The 21,758-nt window shown below is 44.0% G+C and overlaps 1 protein-coding gene across 2 annotated transcripts; it reads right to left on the reverse strand.

The window, feature by feature from the left end:
• Positions 1 to 1,055: 1,055 nt before the first annotated feature.
• ASB4 (ankyrin repeat and SOCS box containing 4) lies at positions 1,056 to 19,449 on the reverse strand. Of its 2 annotated transcripts, XR_014183184.1 has the most exons (6): positions 19,146 to 19,449; positions 14,743 to 15,042; positions 11,141 to 11,631; positions 9,379 to 9,492; positions 5,039 to 7,000; positions 1,056 to 4,006 (listed from the first exon to the last, which is right to left on the reverse strand). XR_014183184.1 is itself a non-coding variant. In XM_082043952.1 (5 exons), exons 1-5 carry the CDS (start codon positions 19,357 to 19,359, stop codon positions 6,812 to 6,814), a joined length of 1,308 nt encoding a protein of 435 aa, XP_081900078.1. In that variant the 5' UTR covers positions 19,360 to 19,381; the 3' UTR covers positions 1,056 to 6,811. The 2 variants fall into 2 exon arrangements, 1 of the variants encoding a protein (XP_081900078.1); XM_082043952.1 differs by having other exon boundaries at positions 1,056 to 7,000; positions 19,146 to 19,381.
• Between the last annotated feature and the right edge of the window lie 2,309 nt (positions 19,450 to 21,758).

Genomic DNA, 21,758 nt, shown 5'->3' on the forward strand with positions numbered 1-21,758 from the left:
AACTGCAAATTACACTGTCACTGTATCGACACATAAAAGATAAAAGTTATATATAAAAATATATTACTTCTTTTATTTCCAGCTGGTTGCAGCTCCTTTAGTTGAGAGGAGTTTGACTTCATCCATGTCTTATCCTGTGTGTACAGGTGCCTTGTGCAACTCATTTCAGATTGTTTTTAACTGGGACAAACTCACTTCACTGTATAAAAAAAATTATCCCAAACAAAAGCTACCAAAAAACACTGTAAGGTGGGAAGGGAAGGGAAAAAAGAAGAAAGGAAGAAAGAAAGGCTGGGCTATGGGAGAAACGGGCTCAGGTTTAGTTCAGAGATGCTGGCACCCAGAGGTGCTTGCCACAGGCACAAGCAGACAGCGTGCCCTTGAATTCAGGGCAGCCATGCACCTTTTCTCCAGCAGTGAACCTGGAAACGGCAGGAGAGACTCACCAACGGGTTGGCTCAACTTTGGGAGGTAGATGTAAGTCAATGGACTTCCATGCAATTGAGTTTCTAGGGTCAATTTTACTCTGCATGGATATCAAAATACATACATGGCTTTTTGTCATGAACTGGCTCTGCCCTGACTGCAGGGCTGTCTCTTCACCTGTGCTCTCCACCATTCTGTGCGCTTGCAACCAGCCGGGCATTGCCCTGCCCTTCAGCGATGCCTGCGATTTTGTGCTGCGTGAGCCAGCGCCCCTGTGTTTATAGGGCGCACGGTTCTGTCCCCTCCTTTACAGCTCATTATTATAAAATAGACTTTCTCTGAGTATGGCTACTCTTTTGTTCCTGTGCCTTTTTCCTCAGGTTTTAGCAATTATTTATTCTTAGTCCCTGATCAACTAGTGGTATTTTTAGGGTTATGAGGGTTAGGTATAGATTCCTATTCTTGACCAAAGTTTTTTTTTGATTCAACCCTCTTTTCTGCCACAAATAGCCAGCAAGCTTATGGCTATATGCAGGCAGTGCAACTCCTCACTGACAGCTAATATTGACATAATCTAACGTAGTGCTAATTGCAGTACAAATAGCCTAAGCAGCCATGTCAATTGCACTGTTATAAGGTTAAAATGTGGAGTCATTCTGGCACAATGCAAAAGGCTGATACCCATATCCCTAGTGAGCCCCAGCTTGCAAGAACAGAACTTAATGGTTCATCAATGGTGTAAAAATACTCATGTGCCCTACTGTCCTTGTTTGAAACACCTTATTCGTAATTTAGCAGCACTTCATAGGGTACCTGTGCAAGGTAAAGGGCAATACACAGCTGCTAGGTGCTGATAAAATGTTAACTGTGTTTTTAAATCAAACAGGTCATTGGAATGCATAATATCCACAGTCACCTTTCCACTTTGTGTCTTACAAAGCTTAAGATGCATTTGGAGAAATAGTCAGAAACAAATTTCTCAGCAGCCGACTGATTTCATCTGACAGTTGCTGTATATAGCAATCTTTTCTGACCCACTCGTCTGCTGTACCAGAGGTCCCTGCCGTTCTACAAATAGAGACTGTGGTAGATCTTTCCACTACTTTAATATAATTCTTGAAGAGGTTAAGGTGTCAGACACTAGCTAGGCTTTGGCATCTCTGCTAATAGCATGTTCTGCACTGTCATTTAGTAGAATAGCAAACCCTAGGGAGTACAGGGAAATTCTACTGCTATGTCCTGAAAGTAAATGGAAATATTGCTGTGTCGGACCCATCTATATCTTGCAGTGTTTCAGAAAAGCAGCAGCAGCCCTTCAAGAGCCCTGCAAACCTTCCATCGCACTGAAAAGCTGACATGCCTTTTTGGCTTTGCAGAGTTTAATAAAGGTATATAATAGCATAGGCCACTCCAGACTGTTTCAATCTTCCTTCCAATCTTAGAGTCTGAACTCTTATATGTTTAATTTAAAGGTACTTGTCCCATGGGGAAAATCTGCTGCCAAAAGCACTAGTGCGTTTTCAAAGGACGTTCCTCAAATACGAATGAGTCAAGCCTCTGTGATCATTTTAATTGATTCAGCAGTGCTTACAGCTAAAAGAAAAGCTGCCACCTTCCATGGCAGACCAGACCTTTCCCCCTAAACCCTAAAATTTGTGTTCTTGACATTTTATGAAAATAGCAGTCTTGCTCGGTCTGGGAGATTTATATAAATTCATGATCACAGCAGTTAATTTCATTCTGTCAAAACTGGTGCATAGGCTGTAAGATATTGCCCCATGGAAAGAAGATAAATAGTTTTTCAAGATAGTAAGTGGTTTTGCGTAAGTAAAATTTCATTTACTCCAGAGTGCTTATGGGAGTTGGTTGTTTCCAGCTCTGATACTCTGTTTTGGGCTGAAAAACTCTGAAACCAGAGCAAAGATTTTTGACTGGGGTTTCTCTGCAAGTTCCTTCACACACGCCCATGTGAACACATGCTGATGTGCGCACAGATGCATGTGGAGCTGCCAGAATTAAAATGGATATTTCAGCCCCATTGTGCTTTTGTATACTCAGGAGTTTTGGTCCCAACCTTTCAAGATGATACATACAGCCTCATCATCATCCTCCACGCAGCCCTAGTGACAACACCATGAAAGAGCATTAAAAAGTCCACAGGCAACCCATCCCCTTCCTATGATGGTTTTTCAAATGACGAGAGCAGACCAACATGGAGGTCCTGCCTGCCTAGGCCAGGTAGCCCCAAGGTCCTAGGTTTCTGGTTTGGGCTTTGAGCTTTTTGTCTTCATAGCCCACACTCCTCTTAGTGCAGTTCAATATTAGAGGAGGAGGGATGTGGAACCAGCACCCCTTGTGCTGAAGGTCCCAAGGCTGAGTATTGCTGCCATTTATCAATAAGATCTCATCATGTAGCTTATTTCTGGAGTAGGGGTTGGTGACATTGACTCTTGAGTACTGTCTTAAAGTACCAGTAATGAGCACTTTAACAAAACATGTTTCATGCTCTAGGACCAACTGATATGCAGATAGTCATCCAAAGCTGCCTTTGCAGAGAGAAGACCTACTTAACACATCCCTAAGCCTCATGCAACCCATATGATCTTGATATCACTGTGCACAGTAGAATGCAGTTGAGAATATATCCTTACTCTCCTGCTGCCAGCAGCACTGTAAAACTAGCCTCTCTCAAGGATGGATGAAGAAGATTTTAAGGACATATTGGCTGAAGACTGAGCAGGAGCTGGTCAAGATTTACTGCTGCCTTTTCCAATGTCCCGAGTTTCTACTTTGCAGTCTCTGGTTCCTCTTCTTGGCATTAGACCATCAGGATAAACAACAGCATTAGAGAGCTGAACCAGCCACACTGTTCTGGGCACGTTGTCCTTGTGTTAAAGGCTGACCAAATATGAATAGATATTTAAAGGTTTTGAAGGAAAACACATTCCTGAACACTGTTAGATTAACTCTGACTTCATTTTCACCTACGTACTCTCCATGGAGAAATCAGTGGAGTTTGGAGTCAAGCTGGATCCAACCATACACCAGGGGGTAGGTTTAAAATTATTGCAAGAGCACTTTACAAAGACGATGTCCATATTTCCATGAGCAGCTAAATTATGGCTCTGCACTGGCCCACAAAAACATGCAGAGTGTCTCTGTGTTCATAGATGGGATAACTTCTTTTGTCAACAATTACGTGATTTAAGAACATCCCTTCATATGTATCTTTTGAAAAGCACAGGGACCAAAAAATGTAATTTGATTGTTGTCCACTGAGAAGTCATTAAGGGAGCTGTGGGAAGGCTTGCCAATGGGAAAGGACAGTTTGTTCTTTGTGCGCATCTGGGTTTAAAATATTCTAATAGGCTGTGAAATGTAGTGGAAATGTCTTAGATATGGCTACATCTTGTCTAAGATGCCAAATGGCAAAAAGCAACTCATTTCAAAGAAGACAACAGACAACCTGGAAAACACTTTTCTGTCATTTTAGGTCTTGACTAGGTTCAAACTTGCAGTGTAGGGGTGACAGTTTGGGTTTTGCATTATTTCCACCTGCAGCCATCCGATCTGTTGCAGCCTTGAAAATATAAAAGCATGATCAGGAGTTATATGACAATATGCAATTTCAAGGCATCTTCACTAAGTCAGAATAATAAGACTGTGCATGCTCTACATTTAGTAAATGATGAGCTTATTGTCAGGTACCCCCACGCCTCACATGAGCAACTCTATCCAGTGCATGCGAAAAAAAAAAGAAATAGATGATAAAAAGTAACAAATAATACGGTTTGCTTACTGTTGGTCTTTCTAATGCTAACAACAGAAGTAATTAATCAGGTCTTTTTTTTTTTTTTTTTTTTTTCCCTGTGATAGGAATGTTCTCCAGTGTTTTTAACAGCTTGCAAATTCCTATGACTATAATCAGCCTGATCCCACTGTGCTCCCTGTCAGATACCACAATGGCTATAATCTGGCACCTGCTTGGTACAAAGCTTGGAAGTGAGGCTGGGTGCCCACAGAATAAAAATTAAGCATGTTCAGTGCAGAAGGGGAGGATCAGAGGGAATTTAGGAGCACTGGTGACAGGCTTTTTTCTTCTCTCTCAGCAAGAGAGTCCTGACTACGACAGGTCAGAAAACACTGCTATTGTTCTGCCTTAAACCTCCCTCTTCCAGATGCACGATTTCACTTCCAGAAGCAGGCAGCACAAGGATGTGTTCCAAATAAAATCAGCTACCTCCATCTGTCTCTTCTGGACTACCCAGCTTGCCCCATTGTCAGATTGTTCAGAAAACAACAAACATTTTCTTGCCTTAGCCAGTTTGCAAACCCTCTTCCTCGTGCCTGATTTACGTAGGTACATATTCTAGAAAAGCAGTGGGATTAGATAACCCAAGCTTTTTTCATCCTTCCAAATTCACTGGTTTTCCTCAGTGCAGAATTCAGTGGTTCCCATCGACCTGGAACTGCTTCAAGTGGATTTTTCTCTAGACAACCTGCCCCAAATCCTGATCATTCTTCCCTGTAAAGTACTGTAGTGTCTCTGACAGAGATAGCCCTGCAACTCTATAGAAATCTTTCATAAGTTTAGTAAGGTATGGGAACTTACATTGCAACCTCATTCATATGAGAAAGCACTTTCACATGGTCTGTGCCATCTTTGAAATTCTCCACGGGAACTGGAAACTGTTAAACAGCAATCTGCGTTCCTGTCTATCTAAACATAAACAGACCCATTAATTGGATTCTCTCCTAACACTGCGTACAGGCTTTGGTTCCCAAAAACTGAGATGAAAAGAGAGCAAAGTGATTTATAATACTAAATAACCTGCATGTGTCTTCAAGTGCTGTTATTGCCACTTTGCAAGACAAAGAGACACTGCACAGCCTGGCTGCTTCAGTCCGGCTGGGAAGAGCTTAATGTGCTATGGGCTTTCTCGCAAAGAGATTAATAATAATAATAATAATGATAAGGACTGACAGCTTCACGGTCAGAGATGCAATGAGAAGTCAGGAGTGACTGGCTCCCAATGGTGGGCATGTCTTGCTGCCCTTTTAACAGAGCCCAGAATTGTCAGGGTCTAAAAAGAAATGGGAACGGCCCAGATGGATTGCATTCAAGAAAAAAAGGGAACACAAATGGGTTCTATCTGTAGGCCAGATCACACATGTGCACTTGCTGTGGGATACTTGGTGTGTGAACTGCCTCTGCTCTGCATTTCATCCTCCTGAACTGGACACACTAGCTTCATCAGGCGTAAAGGTTTCCTGCAAGCAGGGATACCAGCACCAGCAGGTCCAAAAGCAGAGGGCCTGCAAATCATGGGGACAGGCAGGTCTGTAACAGCACAGCCAACAAGTCTTCGTCTTGGAAACACCTTTTGGTTAGGGTGAGATTCCTCTCACTTGCGCTCAGCTGTCAAAAAACAAGGTATATAATGCATGTTAGCAGGATAGGTTCCTTTTATAGGCAAGAAAGAGACCAGTTCATATTCCTTCCAGATCCTGTCCAACACCATCTGGAGGGATGTATGGATGGGTATAAGCCCAGTTGTGCAGGTTGCAGGGGCAAGTCCATTTTACCTGCACTTCTTGACACCAGAATATGAATTTACCTTTGGTAACAATGAGAGTGCAAACAGAGACAGCATCTGCTAAAAGCTACCCAGGCATGAATATCGACATACAGAAATTTCAGTGCTACAGATTTCAATCCTGTTCACAGACTATGGTTGATAATAAAAAAAATTCTTACAATTAAAAGGGATATTATTATGACAAAGCTTTATAAGATACAGACAGGTGTAGTGAATAGTGAACTAACATTGAATTGAGAGTCAACCCACGGGAAAATACAGAAACTACTGAAATCCTGTCTGTGCTCATGATTCAAAGCAGTTCGCCCATTTCTTTCTGGGAAAGAATTTCTCTGACTCTAATGAATGTCCTGTTTTTTGACAGTATCCTTTCTTTTACTCCCAAAATAACAGCTGAAGAAAATTACAGTGAAACAGTAGCAAAGTTTGTTCAAACTGAATCTAGTGTTATCTAGCAGGCAGCAGAATAAAATCCAAAGGCAGCAGAAGCATCGTTTAAGCTAGGCTGAACAAAACATGGAAGTGTGCACCCCTGCGTTTGTTTGGGGGGGAGAACCTTTCCAGCTCTGCCTCCCTCAGTGCCACCCACAGCCTGCAGCTGCGATCTCTCTGTTCAGGAAAAGACAACAGCTCCAAGGAGAGCCAGGAAATCCCAGCTCGACTTCAGGCTGGCATGTGACTGTACAAAAGTGAAGGGCTGCCTTAGGGTTGTGCCTGGATCTCCAGCACCCCGCAGAGGCGTGTGGATTCGGGAAGGGAGACGGCATCGCCAGCGCTGCTGCAGCTCAGTAGATGATCCCTTCTGGTTCCAGCAGCAAGTACTTCTTCATGGATGGTGGGATGGAGAGCAATGGGACTCCTCGGTGGCACCTGTCTGACAATATTGCCCGAATGGCACATCTGCATAAATGCATGAGTGACCGTGGTGAATTGCTGCACACAGCGAACAAAGAGTCATAGAAATCCTGGTGCCGCTGAAAAAAAACAAAACAAAACACAAGTCTGTTTTAGGGCTATAAGGCTGCTTGTCTGCTCTCCCTTTCCCCTGCCCACATGCAGCCCTTGGCAGAAAAAGGGGCAAAGCACAGACAGGACTCCGTCCCTCGGAGGCACACCCAGCAGCATGGACTTGGGTAGGCAAACACCTGTACAAATTTCTTAGGCTTGCCTCAGATATTTAAGTTAAAGACCACGATGAAGTCTTTAGGCTTGGTATGTCTTATATCCATTAGTTTGAGGTGGGGGTTCCTCTGCTGACTTGTGTGGTGACAGTCCTGACCTGGCCAGACTCTGCAGACAGCTCAGAGCCAGTGCAGGAGGAGTTAATCCCCTAAACCTGCCCACAGGGCTGTGAGGCAGCATGATGCTGGTGGGACCGGGGAGTTCGCTGGGGCTGTGAATGGTGAAAGTACCTTTGGTCTTACTCAGCGCCCTAGTGGCCTTGTGGAATAAATGAAATTGCATCCCCATGAGAAGAAAATTGCAGATGCATAACAAGGATGTTGAAATAAAAGAAGCAAATGGTAAATACATGTGACTACATGTGACTTGACCTTACTTTATATTCTTCCTACTTGACAGATCTGGTTACACCTTTTTTCAGATACATTTTATGTATTGAAAAGTACAGATTTGTGTCAACAAAAAAATTTTCTTCAATTTCATGTCAAATTTGGCAAATAGCTTTGACAACAAAAAATGACAATCTCAACAAAGAAATAGAGCAACTGTAGATTTTTCCAGATAAGTATGTTTCACTATTTCAGATTAAATTTTTTTTTTTGAGAAAAAGAATGAGTTATTGCCTTTCTAATCACACTCTTAGCTCGGCAGAGTTTCTATTATACTTCTTATTCTTATTCTTATTCTTGTTATATTCAGGTGAAAAAAAGACCTTCAACATTTAATTTTGTGTTCACCCTAAATGGTTTCTTTTAATTTCTTGTTGAACAAAGCTGGTCTGAAAAAACATTCTCACAGTTCTCCTCACTATATAACTATGCATTACAATATAGATGGGGTTCCCTAAACATCAGTGATAATGCACAGCAGATGTTGCTGCACTTAACTTCAGCACTGATTTGAAAAAGCCTACTATTAATTAAAAAATAGTTTTAAACTGGAGTATTTGTACTATGCAGATTTCTGAAGTAAGGGGATAATTATGTCAAAGCATGTAGTTTTGACAACATCTTTTCTTCTTTGACCTCTTATTTTTCATTTAAATTCTCCCTTGTATTCATAGCTAAGCAGTCCTACTCACAGAAACCCAACCCATGCAGCACAACTTAAAGATATATAGTCACACACATGTAACACAGTATTTTTAAATATTTGCTGACTTAAAAAAATATAAACATACACATTGAGAGATCTGAAGAAACACCACTCCCAGCCAGAATCTTTGCACTTGCTGAGTACAGGGACAGCTGAGCTCCTGCAGCATCCCTGACAGGGGGTGCTCCAAAGCATAATGTTGCAATGAAAACAAAGCCCAACTAGAACTTAATCTGCCTGCTGCCATAAAAGACAACAAAAAATATTTCTATAAATAAATTAGCAACAAAAGGAGGGACTAAGGAGAATCTCCATTCTTCATTGGATATTGGGGGGGAAGCATAGTAAGAAAGGATGAGGGAAAGGCTGAGGTACTTCATGCCTTCTTTGCCTCAGTCTTCAATAGTAAGAACAGTCGTGTTCAGGGTACCCAGCCCCCTGAGCTGGAATACAGGGACGGGGAGCAAACTGAAGCCCCAGTAATCAAAGGAGAAATGATTAGTGACTTGCTACACTACTTAGACACACACAAGTCTATGGGGCCAGATGGGATCCACCCAAGAGTACTGAAGGAGCTGGCAGAGGTGCTCACCAAGCCACTTTCCCTTATTTATCAGCAATCCTGGCTAACTGGGGAGGTCCCAGTTGACTGGAAGTTGGCGAATATGATGCCCATCTACAAGAAGGGCCAAAAGGAGGATCCAGGGAATTATAGGCCTGTCATTCCCACCTCGGTGCCAGGGAAGGTCATGGAGCAGATCATCTTGAGTGCCATCACGCAGCACATACAAGACAACCAAGCGATCAGGCCCAATCAGCATGGGTTTATGAAAGGCAGGTCCTGCTTGACTAACCTGATCTCTTTTCCAACTTAGATGATACTATAATTCTATGAAAATTTCTCAAAAAATGTGTCTTTTGTCAGTGAGTGATATGAAATGGAAAAGTCCCAAATCCTCACAGATGTTCTTCTCTTTCAAAAGCACTATCACTTTTCTGCGGCTGGATATGGAGAATGCAAATAATCAGAGAATGAGCTCAGATTTTACTCAGTTACAAGTCATTAAGAGCTTACCTCAAAGACATCATCAGGTATGGCTGCTTTCCACTTCGATGTTGATTTGATGTGTTCGTAGCTATTGACAACAACCTCCACAGCTCTGGGATGGGAATGACAGGCTTGTAGCACCTGCAGGCAGGACACATAGAGACCATGAGGACCACCAAGAAGCTGGGGCCTGCCTGGATGCTCAGCACTGTGCATACTGAGACAAACACAGCCCAAAAATCACGAGAGGTTAAGGTCGGAGATGCAAAAGACAGAAGCGCCATCTTACCACTCAGTGCAAGTACAGCAAGAAACCCCAGGCTTGGCCCCAGTGGAGCTGGGCATACCCCAGTTAACATCATACAGAAGCACTGGTTTAGATCTTCAGAGCAATGTGGCTTGCTAAAGGGGTGGGCTTTTTCACACAAATCTGGAAAGAACTTGTTTATAGCTGAGCTGAGTGACTCAACACCAGGCAAAGCCATGCACAAAGTCCTTGCTCCAGGTCATGCAGCACAGATACAGAAAAAAATCCCATCATATGAATAAAAAAAGCATTGTTACGGGAAAATTTAAAAGATGACTGGGAGATAACACAGCTCAGATGTAAGGCTTCCAAGCCACACGAGGCCCCTGAAACAACTGCTCTGCCTGGTAACTTTAGCTCAGTAGGCAAAAAAACAGAGTCTGTTGTCACAGTCAGGGAACAACACTTCTTTGCACTCACACTGTACAAGGTACATTTTTGTCCCACACAGTAGACAGGCTTTTACAAACAAACCTGTAGGACATGCCTCTGGGATAAATATCACTCTACATATTTTACATGTGGCAAATGATGGTTTGGAAAGGAGATTTGCTCCATGCAAGAGGAGAAAGGTGGAGGCAGGAAGAAGAGACCCCAGACCTGGCTCTCAAACATGCTCTAGGAGACTAAGTGTTGCTCTGTTACAGACAGGGCCAGACCTCCTGGGCTGAAAAGGGCACAAGCCAGAGGTTTCACATTTTATTCAAAGCCTTCTGGTTGCTTGGCTTGTTAAAACTTTACATATATAGTGGAGGAGCTGCAGAATGTTCCTTAGGGCACTGGATCAAAAGACTTAGTCTTGACTACAGCAAGCTTACTTAGTTGCTTGATATAGGAAGTCTGTCAGCTACTTCTGTGGGTGCCTTGGACTTTGCAGACCTTTAGAAATTCTTTGGGAAGAATCCTGCCTTTTTTTTTTTTTTTCTTTTTTAATCAAGTCTGAGCTCTCACCCCACATTTCCCCTTAGTTTCTTATATTTTCTGGGAATGAGCCAAAACTTTATTGAGGTTCATTTCATTTTGAATAAATTTGAAAAAAAAATTAGAGGTCAGAAGTCATAAACTGAATCAGCTGGCTTGATCTCCAATCTTTGGTAAAGGTAAAATGAAATATGCATTTTGTATAACCTAGTTAAGGCTGTATAGAGCCAGATTCAACAAAACCATAGGTTTTCTGAAATGAGAAAGTGAATCAGTTCTGAAAAATTAGGCTTGAACTAGCATTTAGCGTTTGAGGTTTCAGGCTGGTTTTGAACAAAAATGGGACCTGGGTCTGGTTTCTGGCATTAGCACCTGTAATTGCACTTCACTTAGATGATATCAATCTTACAACGAGTTGTCTCAGAGGTTTTTGGCATTCTGCACCTGTAGTTTACAAAACTCAAGGAAATCCAGATTCCATCAAAGTTCAGATCTCTCATCCCATTCCTGTTCAAGACATCACCTCTCTCCATATCCCTTCTGCACAAAACCATCCTTAACCTTGTGGAATTGCAGCGGATATATCCTAGCTGCTCCATGATTCAGTAGCAGCTGGTAGCAGATGTCAGGCTGGGCAGCTGGCCGCACAGATGTCACTTTTATGATATACTGTAGGGGTGCACAGCCATTCACATCCATGACGTTTGCTTCTGCTCCTGCCTCCAGCAGCATATGCAGCAGGACATGATCACAGTTCCAGGCAGCTTTGTGAAGCGGTGATTTGAAATCCTCATCACGAGCGTTCACTTCAGCTTTATAGTCTAAGAGCATCCGACAGATGAGGTGGTGATCTTGGCTGTATATCTGATCCTTATAGTGAAGGGCCCAATAGGCTGCACAGGCCAGGGGAGTCTCCATGTAGGCATTGAGAGCATCAACGTGTGCTCCTTGTTCCACGTAAAAGGCCACAAGCTCTGGGATACCCAAACGCGCAACCGTGTGTAGAGGAGTCTCCTCATCTTGGTTGTTTGTTTTTATGTTCACATTTGCTCCTGACAAAGAAAGATGATGGGAAACAATGAAGGCAACTAAATCCTAGTTTGGCCACCTCTGCTTGAGTTCTGCTACCCAAGAAAAAGGCGAGGGTGGGCAACTGTCATGAAAGACACACATGGAAATGCAAATAGCTAGGGACATGGATTCTACATTTCTTAAGCTTCCAGGAAACCTTTAGAAACTTCAGGTTCTTGGATCCAGCTTCAGGTGTAAGAGCTTGGTCCTGAGCTGGCAGAAGGCCTTATCAGGACATTGTATTTTGTAGCAGCATGCAGGTCCAAATCTCAGTGTAAAATGGTTTTTCCTATAAATGAAGAAGAGGAAAAAAGAGAGTTCTACTCCTACTCCAGAGAATAGTTCCACTCAGATCTACACCCTGAGATCGCTTCCTGCAGCACCTTATCAACTGCGAGCCGGGAAGAAAGGACATTTTAAGATAGATCTATAGATAATATAAAAAACTATAGCCAAAGTCCCCAGCTGAGTGTCTGGATCCTGTTTTCAAGCTGCTAAGGGGGCTGATGCGGCTGCTCTGTTCGCGCCGAGCGTCTGCCGCAGCTGAAGCAACAGCACCATCTACTGAGCAGCGAAAAGGGGCCCGGGGAGGGAACCAGCGCTCCCCGCCCGGCCCTGCCAGCCCCTGCTCCGGCGGGGCAACCAGCGCTCCCCGCCCGGCCCTGCCAGCCCCTGTCCCGGCGGGGGAACCAGCGCTCCCCGCCCGGCCCTGCCAGCCCCTGTCCCGGCGGGGGAACCAGCGCTCCGTGCCCGGCCCTGCCAGCCCCTGCTCCGGCGGGGCAACCAGCGCTCCCCGCCCGGCCCTGCCAGCCCCTGCTCCGGCGGGGGAACCAGCGCTCCCCGCCCGGCCCTGCCAGCCCCTGCTCCGGCGGGGGAACCCAGCGCTCCCCGCCCGGCCCTGCCAGCCCCTGTCCCGGCGGGGGAACCAGCGCTCCGTGCCCGGCCCTGCCAGCCCCTGCTCCGGCGGGGCAACCAGCGCTCCCCGCCCGGCCCTGCCAGCCCCTGCTCCGGCGGGGGAACCAGCGCTCCCCGCCCGGCCCTGCCAGCCCCTGCTCCGGCGGGGGAACCCAGCGCTCCCCGCCCGGCCCTGCCAGCCCCTGTCCCGGCGGCGGAACCAGCGCCTGCCGCCTGCGGTAGGACCCGCCCGCTGCCCTGTCGCTTCCCAGGTACACGCTATTCGCTGTTAAATGCAAATGAGCGTCGGCATAATGCTGAACACCGCTTATTAGAAAAGAGGGAAGACTGGCAAGAGCCCACTCCCCAGGGCAAAGCAGAACGGTAAAACTGCAGGAGAGGCAAGGGGCTTCTTCCCGAGCTGGTGCTGATGTAACGGGCAAGGGCTCCTTGAACCTGGGGGGCCTTGGCAAACTGCCAATAAAGCACTCGTGCAAGAGTAAGAGTAAGTGCATGCTGCGTGGCCACCACTTTTCTCTCCATGCTCACAAAAGCCCTTATGTGGCCAAATCTACAGTAAGACTGAGCTGTAAGGGCAGGGAAGGAGAGAGAGGAGTCAGAAATTATCGTTAGGCTGGAAAACATGAGTGGTAATGCCATTAAGCCATGTTTAGTGTTACGTGTCCATGAAAGTATCTGTAAATTAAGTTCGGAGGTGGTAAATTAATGTGGGATCAGATCTGCTTGGTTGGCAAGTTGCCCAAACCAACAGTGGTTAAGCTGCATTTACCTGAACTGATCCAGTGTGACACTGCTGAGGGGAGCTGGCAAGGTGGGAGATGTATCTGAGACACCTTGGTGCAGGGACATCAAATGAAACCCTGGCTTCACCAGTTGGGTGGTGCTCCTGTGTGAATGTGCACACTCGCCACATTTTGGTGGAGACCTTTCCCATTTTGTTTGGAGTCCCAGTGTTTAGTTCATATGGAGATCTGAGTTTATAGAGTGCTTTGGGATGAAAAGTGGCTTGTAAAGTATTATTCTGTTGCTGACGGGTGGGTGGAGAAAACCTACAAAATACATCCTTTCATTTGCATTCATGCTATGCTACATTTTATAAGATTACATGTGACTTCTAAGCTTTTCCATGGTAGCAAATTCAACTCCTGCTGTCAGGACTGTTTGCTTTGGGCAGGATACAACTGGCAGCATTTATTTTCCTTTCTACCAAACAAAATAATATGTATCTTTCCAGCAGAAGAAAAGTGATGTGGTTATTCATTCAGGACTGCAGATTGCCTTGCCCATAAAGCACACTTGGGTTCTGCATCTCAAGAAAAAACTTCAATAACAACACGTGTAGCAAAATTAGCCCCCAAAGCATCTGTATTTGCCATGGCACAGTGATAAATAGGGGAATTTGTCTGTTTGCAGCTTAAGTCTTGAACTGCCTGACTTTACTGTACCTTTTATGTCTGTCTTTTACTGTGTCCTGAGTCAGCATCCTCATGTTAAGGAAATAGTGTGCAACAGCACATCTTTACCCAGGAATTATGTCTATTCATAACTTCATTTGTTACAGATGACTGGCAGTATAATGTATGTTACTTTGGGGGAAAAAATCATATATAATAGCCTTTTTTTTTTTTCCTAATCACTACATGGGTGCAGGAGTTTGGCTGCTGACAAATGAAGAGACAGTATGAAAAACTGCATCCAGTTTTTCAAGGGCAGGTCTTAAAAAACAAGCAGTTGGAAGAATTTTACTGAGATCAAGGAAATTTGAACAAGAAAGAAGAGGAGAGGGTTGCACTTTTATGTGAAAACATCTCAATAGTAAACCTACCTGAAGAAGACAGAAAAAAAATAGATAAATAGAAATTCCCTGATTCAGAGGAGCCCTTCTGCTGTGGGATGACTGGATAGCAGGCTAGAGGTACTGAAATGGGAAACGACCCTGGAGTAAGGGGTGGTGGCCAGGGAGAGGAAAGGACAGATCTGGTGAGGAATCAGAATGGGAAAAACTTCCTCTGATGAAAGAGATGGGGAAAAGATGTCTGAGATGAAGACATGGGTCAGCTGTGGATGGAGGGGGCAAATACACGTGTACTTTGACAAGTTGCCTGCTAAGAGAAACCAAAGACCATGCCCACCATCTCTGGCCATGCCATGAGAGACACTCCAGAGCTTTACCTTACCTCTCCAAACCAGCTGCTGGGCACAAGGCATGGAGGTTCGTGTCGTACAGAAGTGCAATGGTGCCTGCCCACTCATTGAGAAGCAGTTCAGCTTAGCTCCGTGGTTGCAAAGGATCTTGAGACATTCAACATTTGCTGTTTCACACGCAACATGGATTGCAGCTTTTCCATTGGGCCGGCAGTTGATGGTGGCTTTGTGATTGAGCAGGACCGAAAGACTCTCCAGATGTCCATACATGACAGCTAGATGCAGTCCAGTTGCCCAGGATATTTTTAATTTGTAGCTAGGTAGCCAGTACCCTGTACAGAGTGAAAATGCATTACCATCCTTGGCAAAGACTTTTCTTTGGACTATCCACTTACTGAAAATAATTGAGGGGGAAGGAAGAGTTAGAGTTTTGCTTTAATTTACTGTAATTTCACCAGCTACAGCTTAGTGCACACAAAGTTCTCTCAAGCATAACTTCATTTTCATTAAGCAATTTTACTATGTGTGCTGAATAGCCTGCCTTTTGGAGAGATAATTCCCATGTACTCTGAAGGCTGTTTTGCCAGTGGATGGGGCCAGCACAAAGGTCACAGACAAGTTCAAAAGATAAGCTTACTTTTACTTTGGTTTAAAGCAGCAAAAGAATAAGCAGGGCAATGCATCTAATCATTATTACATAGAATTAAGTATAACCATTAAGAAAGACACGTCACCAATTGCCCTGATACTTCACCATCAACCAGATCTGTGCTTCAGCTGAGGTGCCCCTGTTACAGCGAAGGGTCAGAGAACCACTCCCGGCAGCTGGGAAGTCCTACATAGTGTGTCCACTTGTAGGTGAGGTCTCCATCATTGCTGTGAGAGGGTCCTGCTTTTATACAGGTTAATGAACAAATCTATATATCAAAATGCACAAAAACGTTTGGTGGACTACCATCCTCACTCGGGCACATTCTGGATCTGGCCAGGATCACAGGCATGTCTGAGGAGTTCCTGTTCTGCTCATTTATCTCTGGCTTTTACAGCTTCCGAGGATGATTGCCATGGTCATATGTGGCTTTGACTACTTATTTCTAAACAAGGCCTGGTACCTGTTTTCTTGGTGTAAACAAGAAAACATAAATATATCCTTACGACATTTCATCTTCACTAATGTTGATATTTTATCTAAGCTACATATTTTGCTAATGATCATACATATTTCAGTAATGATTATACGTCTTTCACTAATTATTACATACTCATATAACATTTGGTTGGGAGATTCATCTAGAGGTCAGCTTTGGTTCAGGGCCTATTGCTCAGGCCTCAGTACTTCAATGGCAGCCTTTGTTTTTCTTGTGACCTGACTAAATAATAAAATATGCTTAGAGCATTTGAAATGCCACCAGCTTATAAATATGGGGGAAATGGGATCTATAGCCTGCCAATACTTGAACAAAGGTGGCATTGGAATAAGAAGGCAGCATTTGCTTAGACCAGTGACTCAACAGATAGTTCATCCTGCTGTTTTTGTGGGGGAGCTTGCAGGATTTTATATGTCAGGAGCTGGATTCAGACCTCCAGGGATGCATTGCACATTGCACCCCTGGCAATGTGGCTGCAGCTGTATCACAGACCTCCTGCCAACTGCTGCCCCTGAGGAGCACGGACTGAGAATTTGAATGCTGATGTAAATTGGGTTGAAGAACCAAATAGAAGCAGTGACACTTCAGCATGAAATTTGACTCAAAAATGTTTAGATTTTTCTCTGAAAATTTCGCAATGACCTTTTTTTCAAATTTACAAACAGGTGTAAGACCAAAGAACACTTCAATTATTGTTCCCAAAATAGAACTACATGCTTAATGACTGCACAGAGACACTCTCAGAAGTGTTTACTATAATAATTCATTTTAAAAAAAGTAAAACACAATAATGTGCACAAGGGCAGGAGAAGTCTAAAACACTCTCTCTCTCTCTGGGTTTGATGTATCTATTTCTCCTTGGACGAATGCCTGGTTGAATACTGTTACCATGTAAAAGACACAGAAAAAAATACTAAAGATGTATGAGGTCAAATAAATTCAGACCTTAATCTTTGAATCTCTCATTGTATATGGTTTTTCAACCTTAGTGTCATACCAATACAGTTTTTACACCATTCATGGATGTTGTATTAGACAAAAAGAAGATGGAGAGGAAAAGAGCTAGCTAGAAACAGAAGTGCTGGTGGCAAGGAGAAACTTGGATTAAAGTTCTTCTTCACTCCTAGTTAAATTGCAAGTATATTCTGAGATAGATGCCAGTAATGCAGTTCTTGTATGCATCTGAAAAATGCCATATTCCCACTGAAAGTTTACAGACATAAAATGGACAGTCATGATAGCAGCTGCACCTCCTGCTCTGGCATGGCTGCAATGGCTTGTTCCTGACCAGTATAACTGTTTATTACTGCCAGCGTGTGAGATGTCAGGGGTGAGAAACTGTCTACAGATGGTGGCATCCACTCTACGACTAAATTTTGCAGACTACTAAACCCATTCCCCAAGGAACCCACACTGTGAATGGCAACAGCAGGCAGCCCTGAGGCAGCTGAGTGCCCAAGCAGGGCAAGAGGCTCCTCTGCAGCTGTTCAACCTTCTCTCAACCCCCTGACTGGCCAGATGTGAGCCATAAATGATGCATAATGGCAAAAAAGTCATTCTTGAAGCCAAGTTATCATTTTATATAGCCACAGTTTCCCTGCCTGAGGCCACCATTTATTTCTTTTGCCTGTGCTGCTGCAGGTGAGCTGTGCTCAGAGCTTCTCAGAGAGCATCACCCACATCCTCGGTCCAAGGCCACAGACATTCATGGGCCCAGAGGGACAGGGATCAGGCACTGAGCAGGAAGCAGGTGTGGTTTCCATGGGAGGCCTGGTTCAGCTTGCCTGCTTCTTTGGTTAGAAACATGAAAAAGCCACAGTGCATGCAAGGTCAGTGTCCTTGGGAGCTCTTGGCCTCTTTGAAAGAGAGGAAGCAAAGCCACTCTTTCACCCACGGCATCTCCTTTCCACTTCATCAGTTAGGGCTATGGCAAAGCTGAGGCTCTCAGAATGGTGGGATGGTTGGACTTAATTTTTCTCCCCTCTTCCTCCTCAAAGAAATCCCCCTCTCATACCGTAGTTATCTGGGATTCAGAATAAAAGTAAAATGTCCACAGGAGTTCACAGTGTGACTCCTGCCTTTCAGACAAAGTGAATACGTTGGTGTGATTTAGGCCATAGGGTGCACCTCTCTAGTTTTTGGAGAAAGGAGAGACTTCTCTAAAAGAGACAGGTCTCTTGCAGTAAAATGATCTACAATTAAAAATCTATGCATGAATCCTGTAGTCTCAAACGACAACCAGAATGCATCTCAGTTGGCTGAGGACAGAAGAAAAGGTGTTTTAAGATACATTCATCACCATGGCTTAGTTCAGACACTGTCCCCAAGGGAAGTACGACATCACTGCATCATCCTCACCTTCACGAAATCAAAAGAACAGGAGGCAATCATTAAATAAGAGGTAAACACAGAAAAGAAGAGGTGGGATGTTGTTCTTTCTTTATGCCACAGAAAAGAAAGTGCATTTACTGTGCTGCTGGGACTGGAGGTGTTTATCTCCACATATGATTAACTTCTGGCAGAGGCTGATCATTACTGTTTTCTAGATATACACAAATAATCTGTTAGCAAGTAGGTCATGAAGTATGTTGATTTTAGCAGAGAGCAAACCTGTTTCATTGCTTCAACTTGTAAGTTTTTGGAAACTCAGCCATCATCTGGCTGAGAACTAGTTTGGGGTTTCTACATTCCAAAACAGCTGTCTTTTCTAGTTGTGTTTTTACAGATGATTTTTCTGTTTTGATGAACCAGCACATCCTCACTTTCTGTCAGTTTGAAAAATAAATCTCCCCCCATCCAGCAGCATCCAAGGTTCACAGGAGTTCCTTAGCTCTCCTGATCTAGGGAGAATTTACTCTACTACTACTGTAAAATGAAAGTAGAAGACATTGAATATTTTATGTTCCTAAATGGTCTGTACATGTGACTGGGTACATGCAAGAAATGTACACTTAGCGTGCATGTGCCTATTCTGGGCTTTGCATCCGAGTTCTCTGTGAGGAAATGACAAAGATGTCCTCTTTCTGAACTCCTCCAGCTGCAGCAGCTGCATCAGTGGCATGGAGGCCGGGGCTGGTCTCTGGCCTGCCCTCTACCCAGCCCGGTAGGCACAGCTGATAAGCTGATAAGCTCCCCTGCTGCAGTGACCATGGTTGTATGAACCTACAGAGATGTTACTACCTATGAATCAGCTGATGCTGCAGCTTCAGAAGTGATAAAATGCCACAATTTCTTGCAAATCATGCAAACCCATCTACTTCCTGGCTGGTGAATGCTGCCACATTTACCTTGTTTGTAGGATGCCAGAATCAGATTTTCATCTTCCACTTCAAACACTGTATCCACGTCTATTTTCTTTTGGCTCAAGAATTCTTCCAGTGTTTCAAAGTCATTGGACTTCAGGGCTTCGAGAAAAGCCTTTTTCACCAACTTTGCAGCTGCAGCTCGAGTTATTTTCCTCTCTGTATTCTCTCCTTCTTCATATGTCTCCTCCAGATCCATTTCCAAACGTATTTGTGCTGTGAGGAGGGGTACACTGAAGTCCCTATAGCACAGTTGTATGCTGAAGTTCCTGAAGACCAGAAGGTAATTTTATCGCTTGGTCATGCTGATCTGCTTGTTCTATTTATATGAGGAGCATTTCAGGCATTGAAATGCCAGTCTTAGATATCACCACACTCTTTATGAAAGCAAGGACAGACGCACTAGCAATCACACCAAAATAAGAGTTATATGTCCATAGGCTTTATACACATTAGCTTCATTGACCACATGGTTACTCTCTGGTCCTGCCATACACTTATATTAAAGGACACTAGTCCTGGGTGTTGTTTCTCAGCTGGAGAAGCACTCGTATTTCTTTTCATAGTCACCATTGCTGATGTATTGACTGCAATGGGATGTGATGCTGTGTTTGCAGATGCCTTTTAACTAGTGCATTTCAGAAAAAAAAATAAATCCCCAAAGCAGTCTCCCAGTGGGAGGTAGCTCACTTTTCCCCAGGACAGCATTCAGCATCTTGGTCCTGCTTTCATTCTCTCAACCATCAAGCAGGGCTCCGCAAGAGCCCCCGCACCACACAGGTCTCACAGTGAAGCCCCAAGGGATCATTGTGTTGATCCAGCTCAGTCTCCTGCATAATACCATGAGCAGCAGAATTTTCCTAGTTTGCTCAGGGGTCACAAGCCATGCTCCTAAGAAGGAGAAATGCTGAGATGAGGGGGCTTCAGAGCTGTACAGCCACATTATGGGGTGGGAGATCTCATAAACAGAAGGGGGCTTACATGTGAATTAACTCACAGGCAAGCACAGAAGGCTGTATGGGTCCATAGGCTCTTTTCCTTCCCCTGCCCACCCCTCACCTAAATTCACACTTTTACCCTCACAACCCGATCACCCACTGAACACTTCCCCCTCCCTCCCTTTTCTTTCTGTCTTTGCCAGTCCTGTCCCTGCATTGACAGCAGTCTGTGAAGATGCCAACCCACACATGGCCAGCATGAGCTGCTGCCAAGCATCACAGAGAAGTGGTTCACACCTGCACCCACTTGGGCTGCTGGATGAGACCATAGCTGGAAGAAGACTATCCACCCTTGATTTAAATCACCCAGCAAAGTGGAGTTCCTTCTACCTATGTGCTTTTGCATGAAGAAAACTCTATAAAAAAATACGTCCCTGGAGAATTGCACTTTGTTATAGACACTGTGAGAAGGAAAACAGCTTGCTCTAGTACTATAGGTCCCAGGCAGCTCATCTGGGTCTTTCTAGGCCTACTTGACAGTCAGCATCAGGCTCTCCACACCTTTACATTCCCTCCCACAAGACTGCCTCCCTCTTACTTGGTTACTTTCAGCAGTGGATGACTCCACTTCATGCTTTTAAAAAAGTGTTAATGCCTGTCTGGCATGAGCAGTAGGACAAGATGTGAACTCCAGATCTTATGGGCTTCTTGTTACTTGCACCTTTTTTTTTAATACCACTATATTCCTGGAAAGTCATGGATGCACAAAGCACTGATATGTGTCTACAATAAATTGTTCACCTCAGCTGTATTTTGATTTGAAATGGACTAGCTTTTCATCTATCATCTTCCATAAATAGTATTGGAGGACACAAGAACATTCAATCTAGCTGAAAGGATCGTGCCAGTACATCTCCATGCTGGTCTGCTGCTTGAAGACTGGGATGCACAAGCACGCTGTTGTAACAGATTACTGCATGTGTGCTGATCCATTGTGCTCGCTCTTGGTTGACAAGCAAGGTGAAGTAATTTGTGATGGCTTGGCCCACAGTGAAAGAGAAAGCTGATTAAAATCACCTTACATCCATCATGGTCCAAGATGATGCACAGGGACAGCACCTCAGACCAGATGATGCACTACAACTTGCTCACCGTCAGCATTTTGTGTGGCCGTGCTCTGACTCTCACATTTTTTTTTTTTAAACAGTAATGACCTTTAAAGAGAGAAAGGAAACAGTTATAGATACCTATATCCCTTACAGTTAGTGTTTTCCTGTAAGCACCATTTGGGTAAAATCTTGAAAAGCCTACTCATACAAGTGCACTGTTGGTTTCAGTACAATTACATACAAGAATGAGGAAGTGGTTTTCTGTTTTACACTGACAAACAATCACAAAAAGTTAGACTGACTTTTTAAAGCATGGCATAATAATTGTTGTTAGTGTGCCTGAAGTATAGTAAAAAATGTATTTAATACGTAAATGCTGTAAATCGTTGGTGTGGCAAAGGGACCAGTTTCCACTATGTATCCAAATTTTTGCTATCCATGCAATTTCCTAAAGACATCTTCCTTACATACCACAAGGTGGCAGTTTGATTTTGAAAGTCAAAACTGATGTCACCTAAGCCCCAACGCTGCCAAATATTCTGAACATCTCA

Source organism: Streptopelia decaocto (genome assembly GCF_964273445.1).
Source record: "Streptopelia decaocto genome assembly, chromosome: 2".
NCBI lineage: Eukaryota > Metazoa > Chordata > Aves > Columbiformes > Columbidae > Streptopelia > Streptopelia decaocto.

Excerpts from the sequence above, each read along its gene's own strand:
- ASB4 (XM_082043952.1), bottom strand. The coding sequence starts at position 19,359 with ATGGATCTGGAGGAGACATATGAAGAAGGAGAGAATACAGAGAGGAAA. Across the intron at positions 11,632-14,742 it reads CCAGCAGCTGGTTTGGAGAG|GAGCAAATGTGAACATAAAA; the intron begins GTAAGGTAAAGC and ends TTTCTTTGTCAG. Across the intron at positions 9,493-11,140 it reads ATCCGCTGCAATTCCACAAG|GTGCTACAAGCCTGTCATTC; the intron begins GTTAAGGATGGT and ends TCCTGCCTGCAG.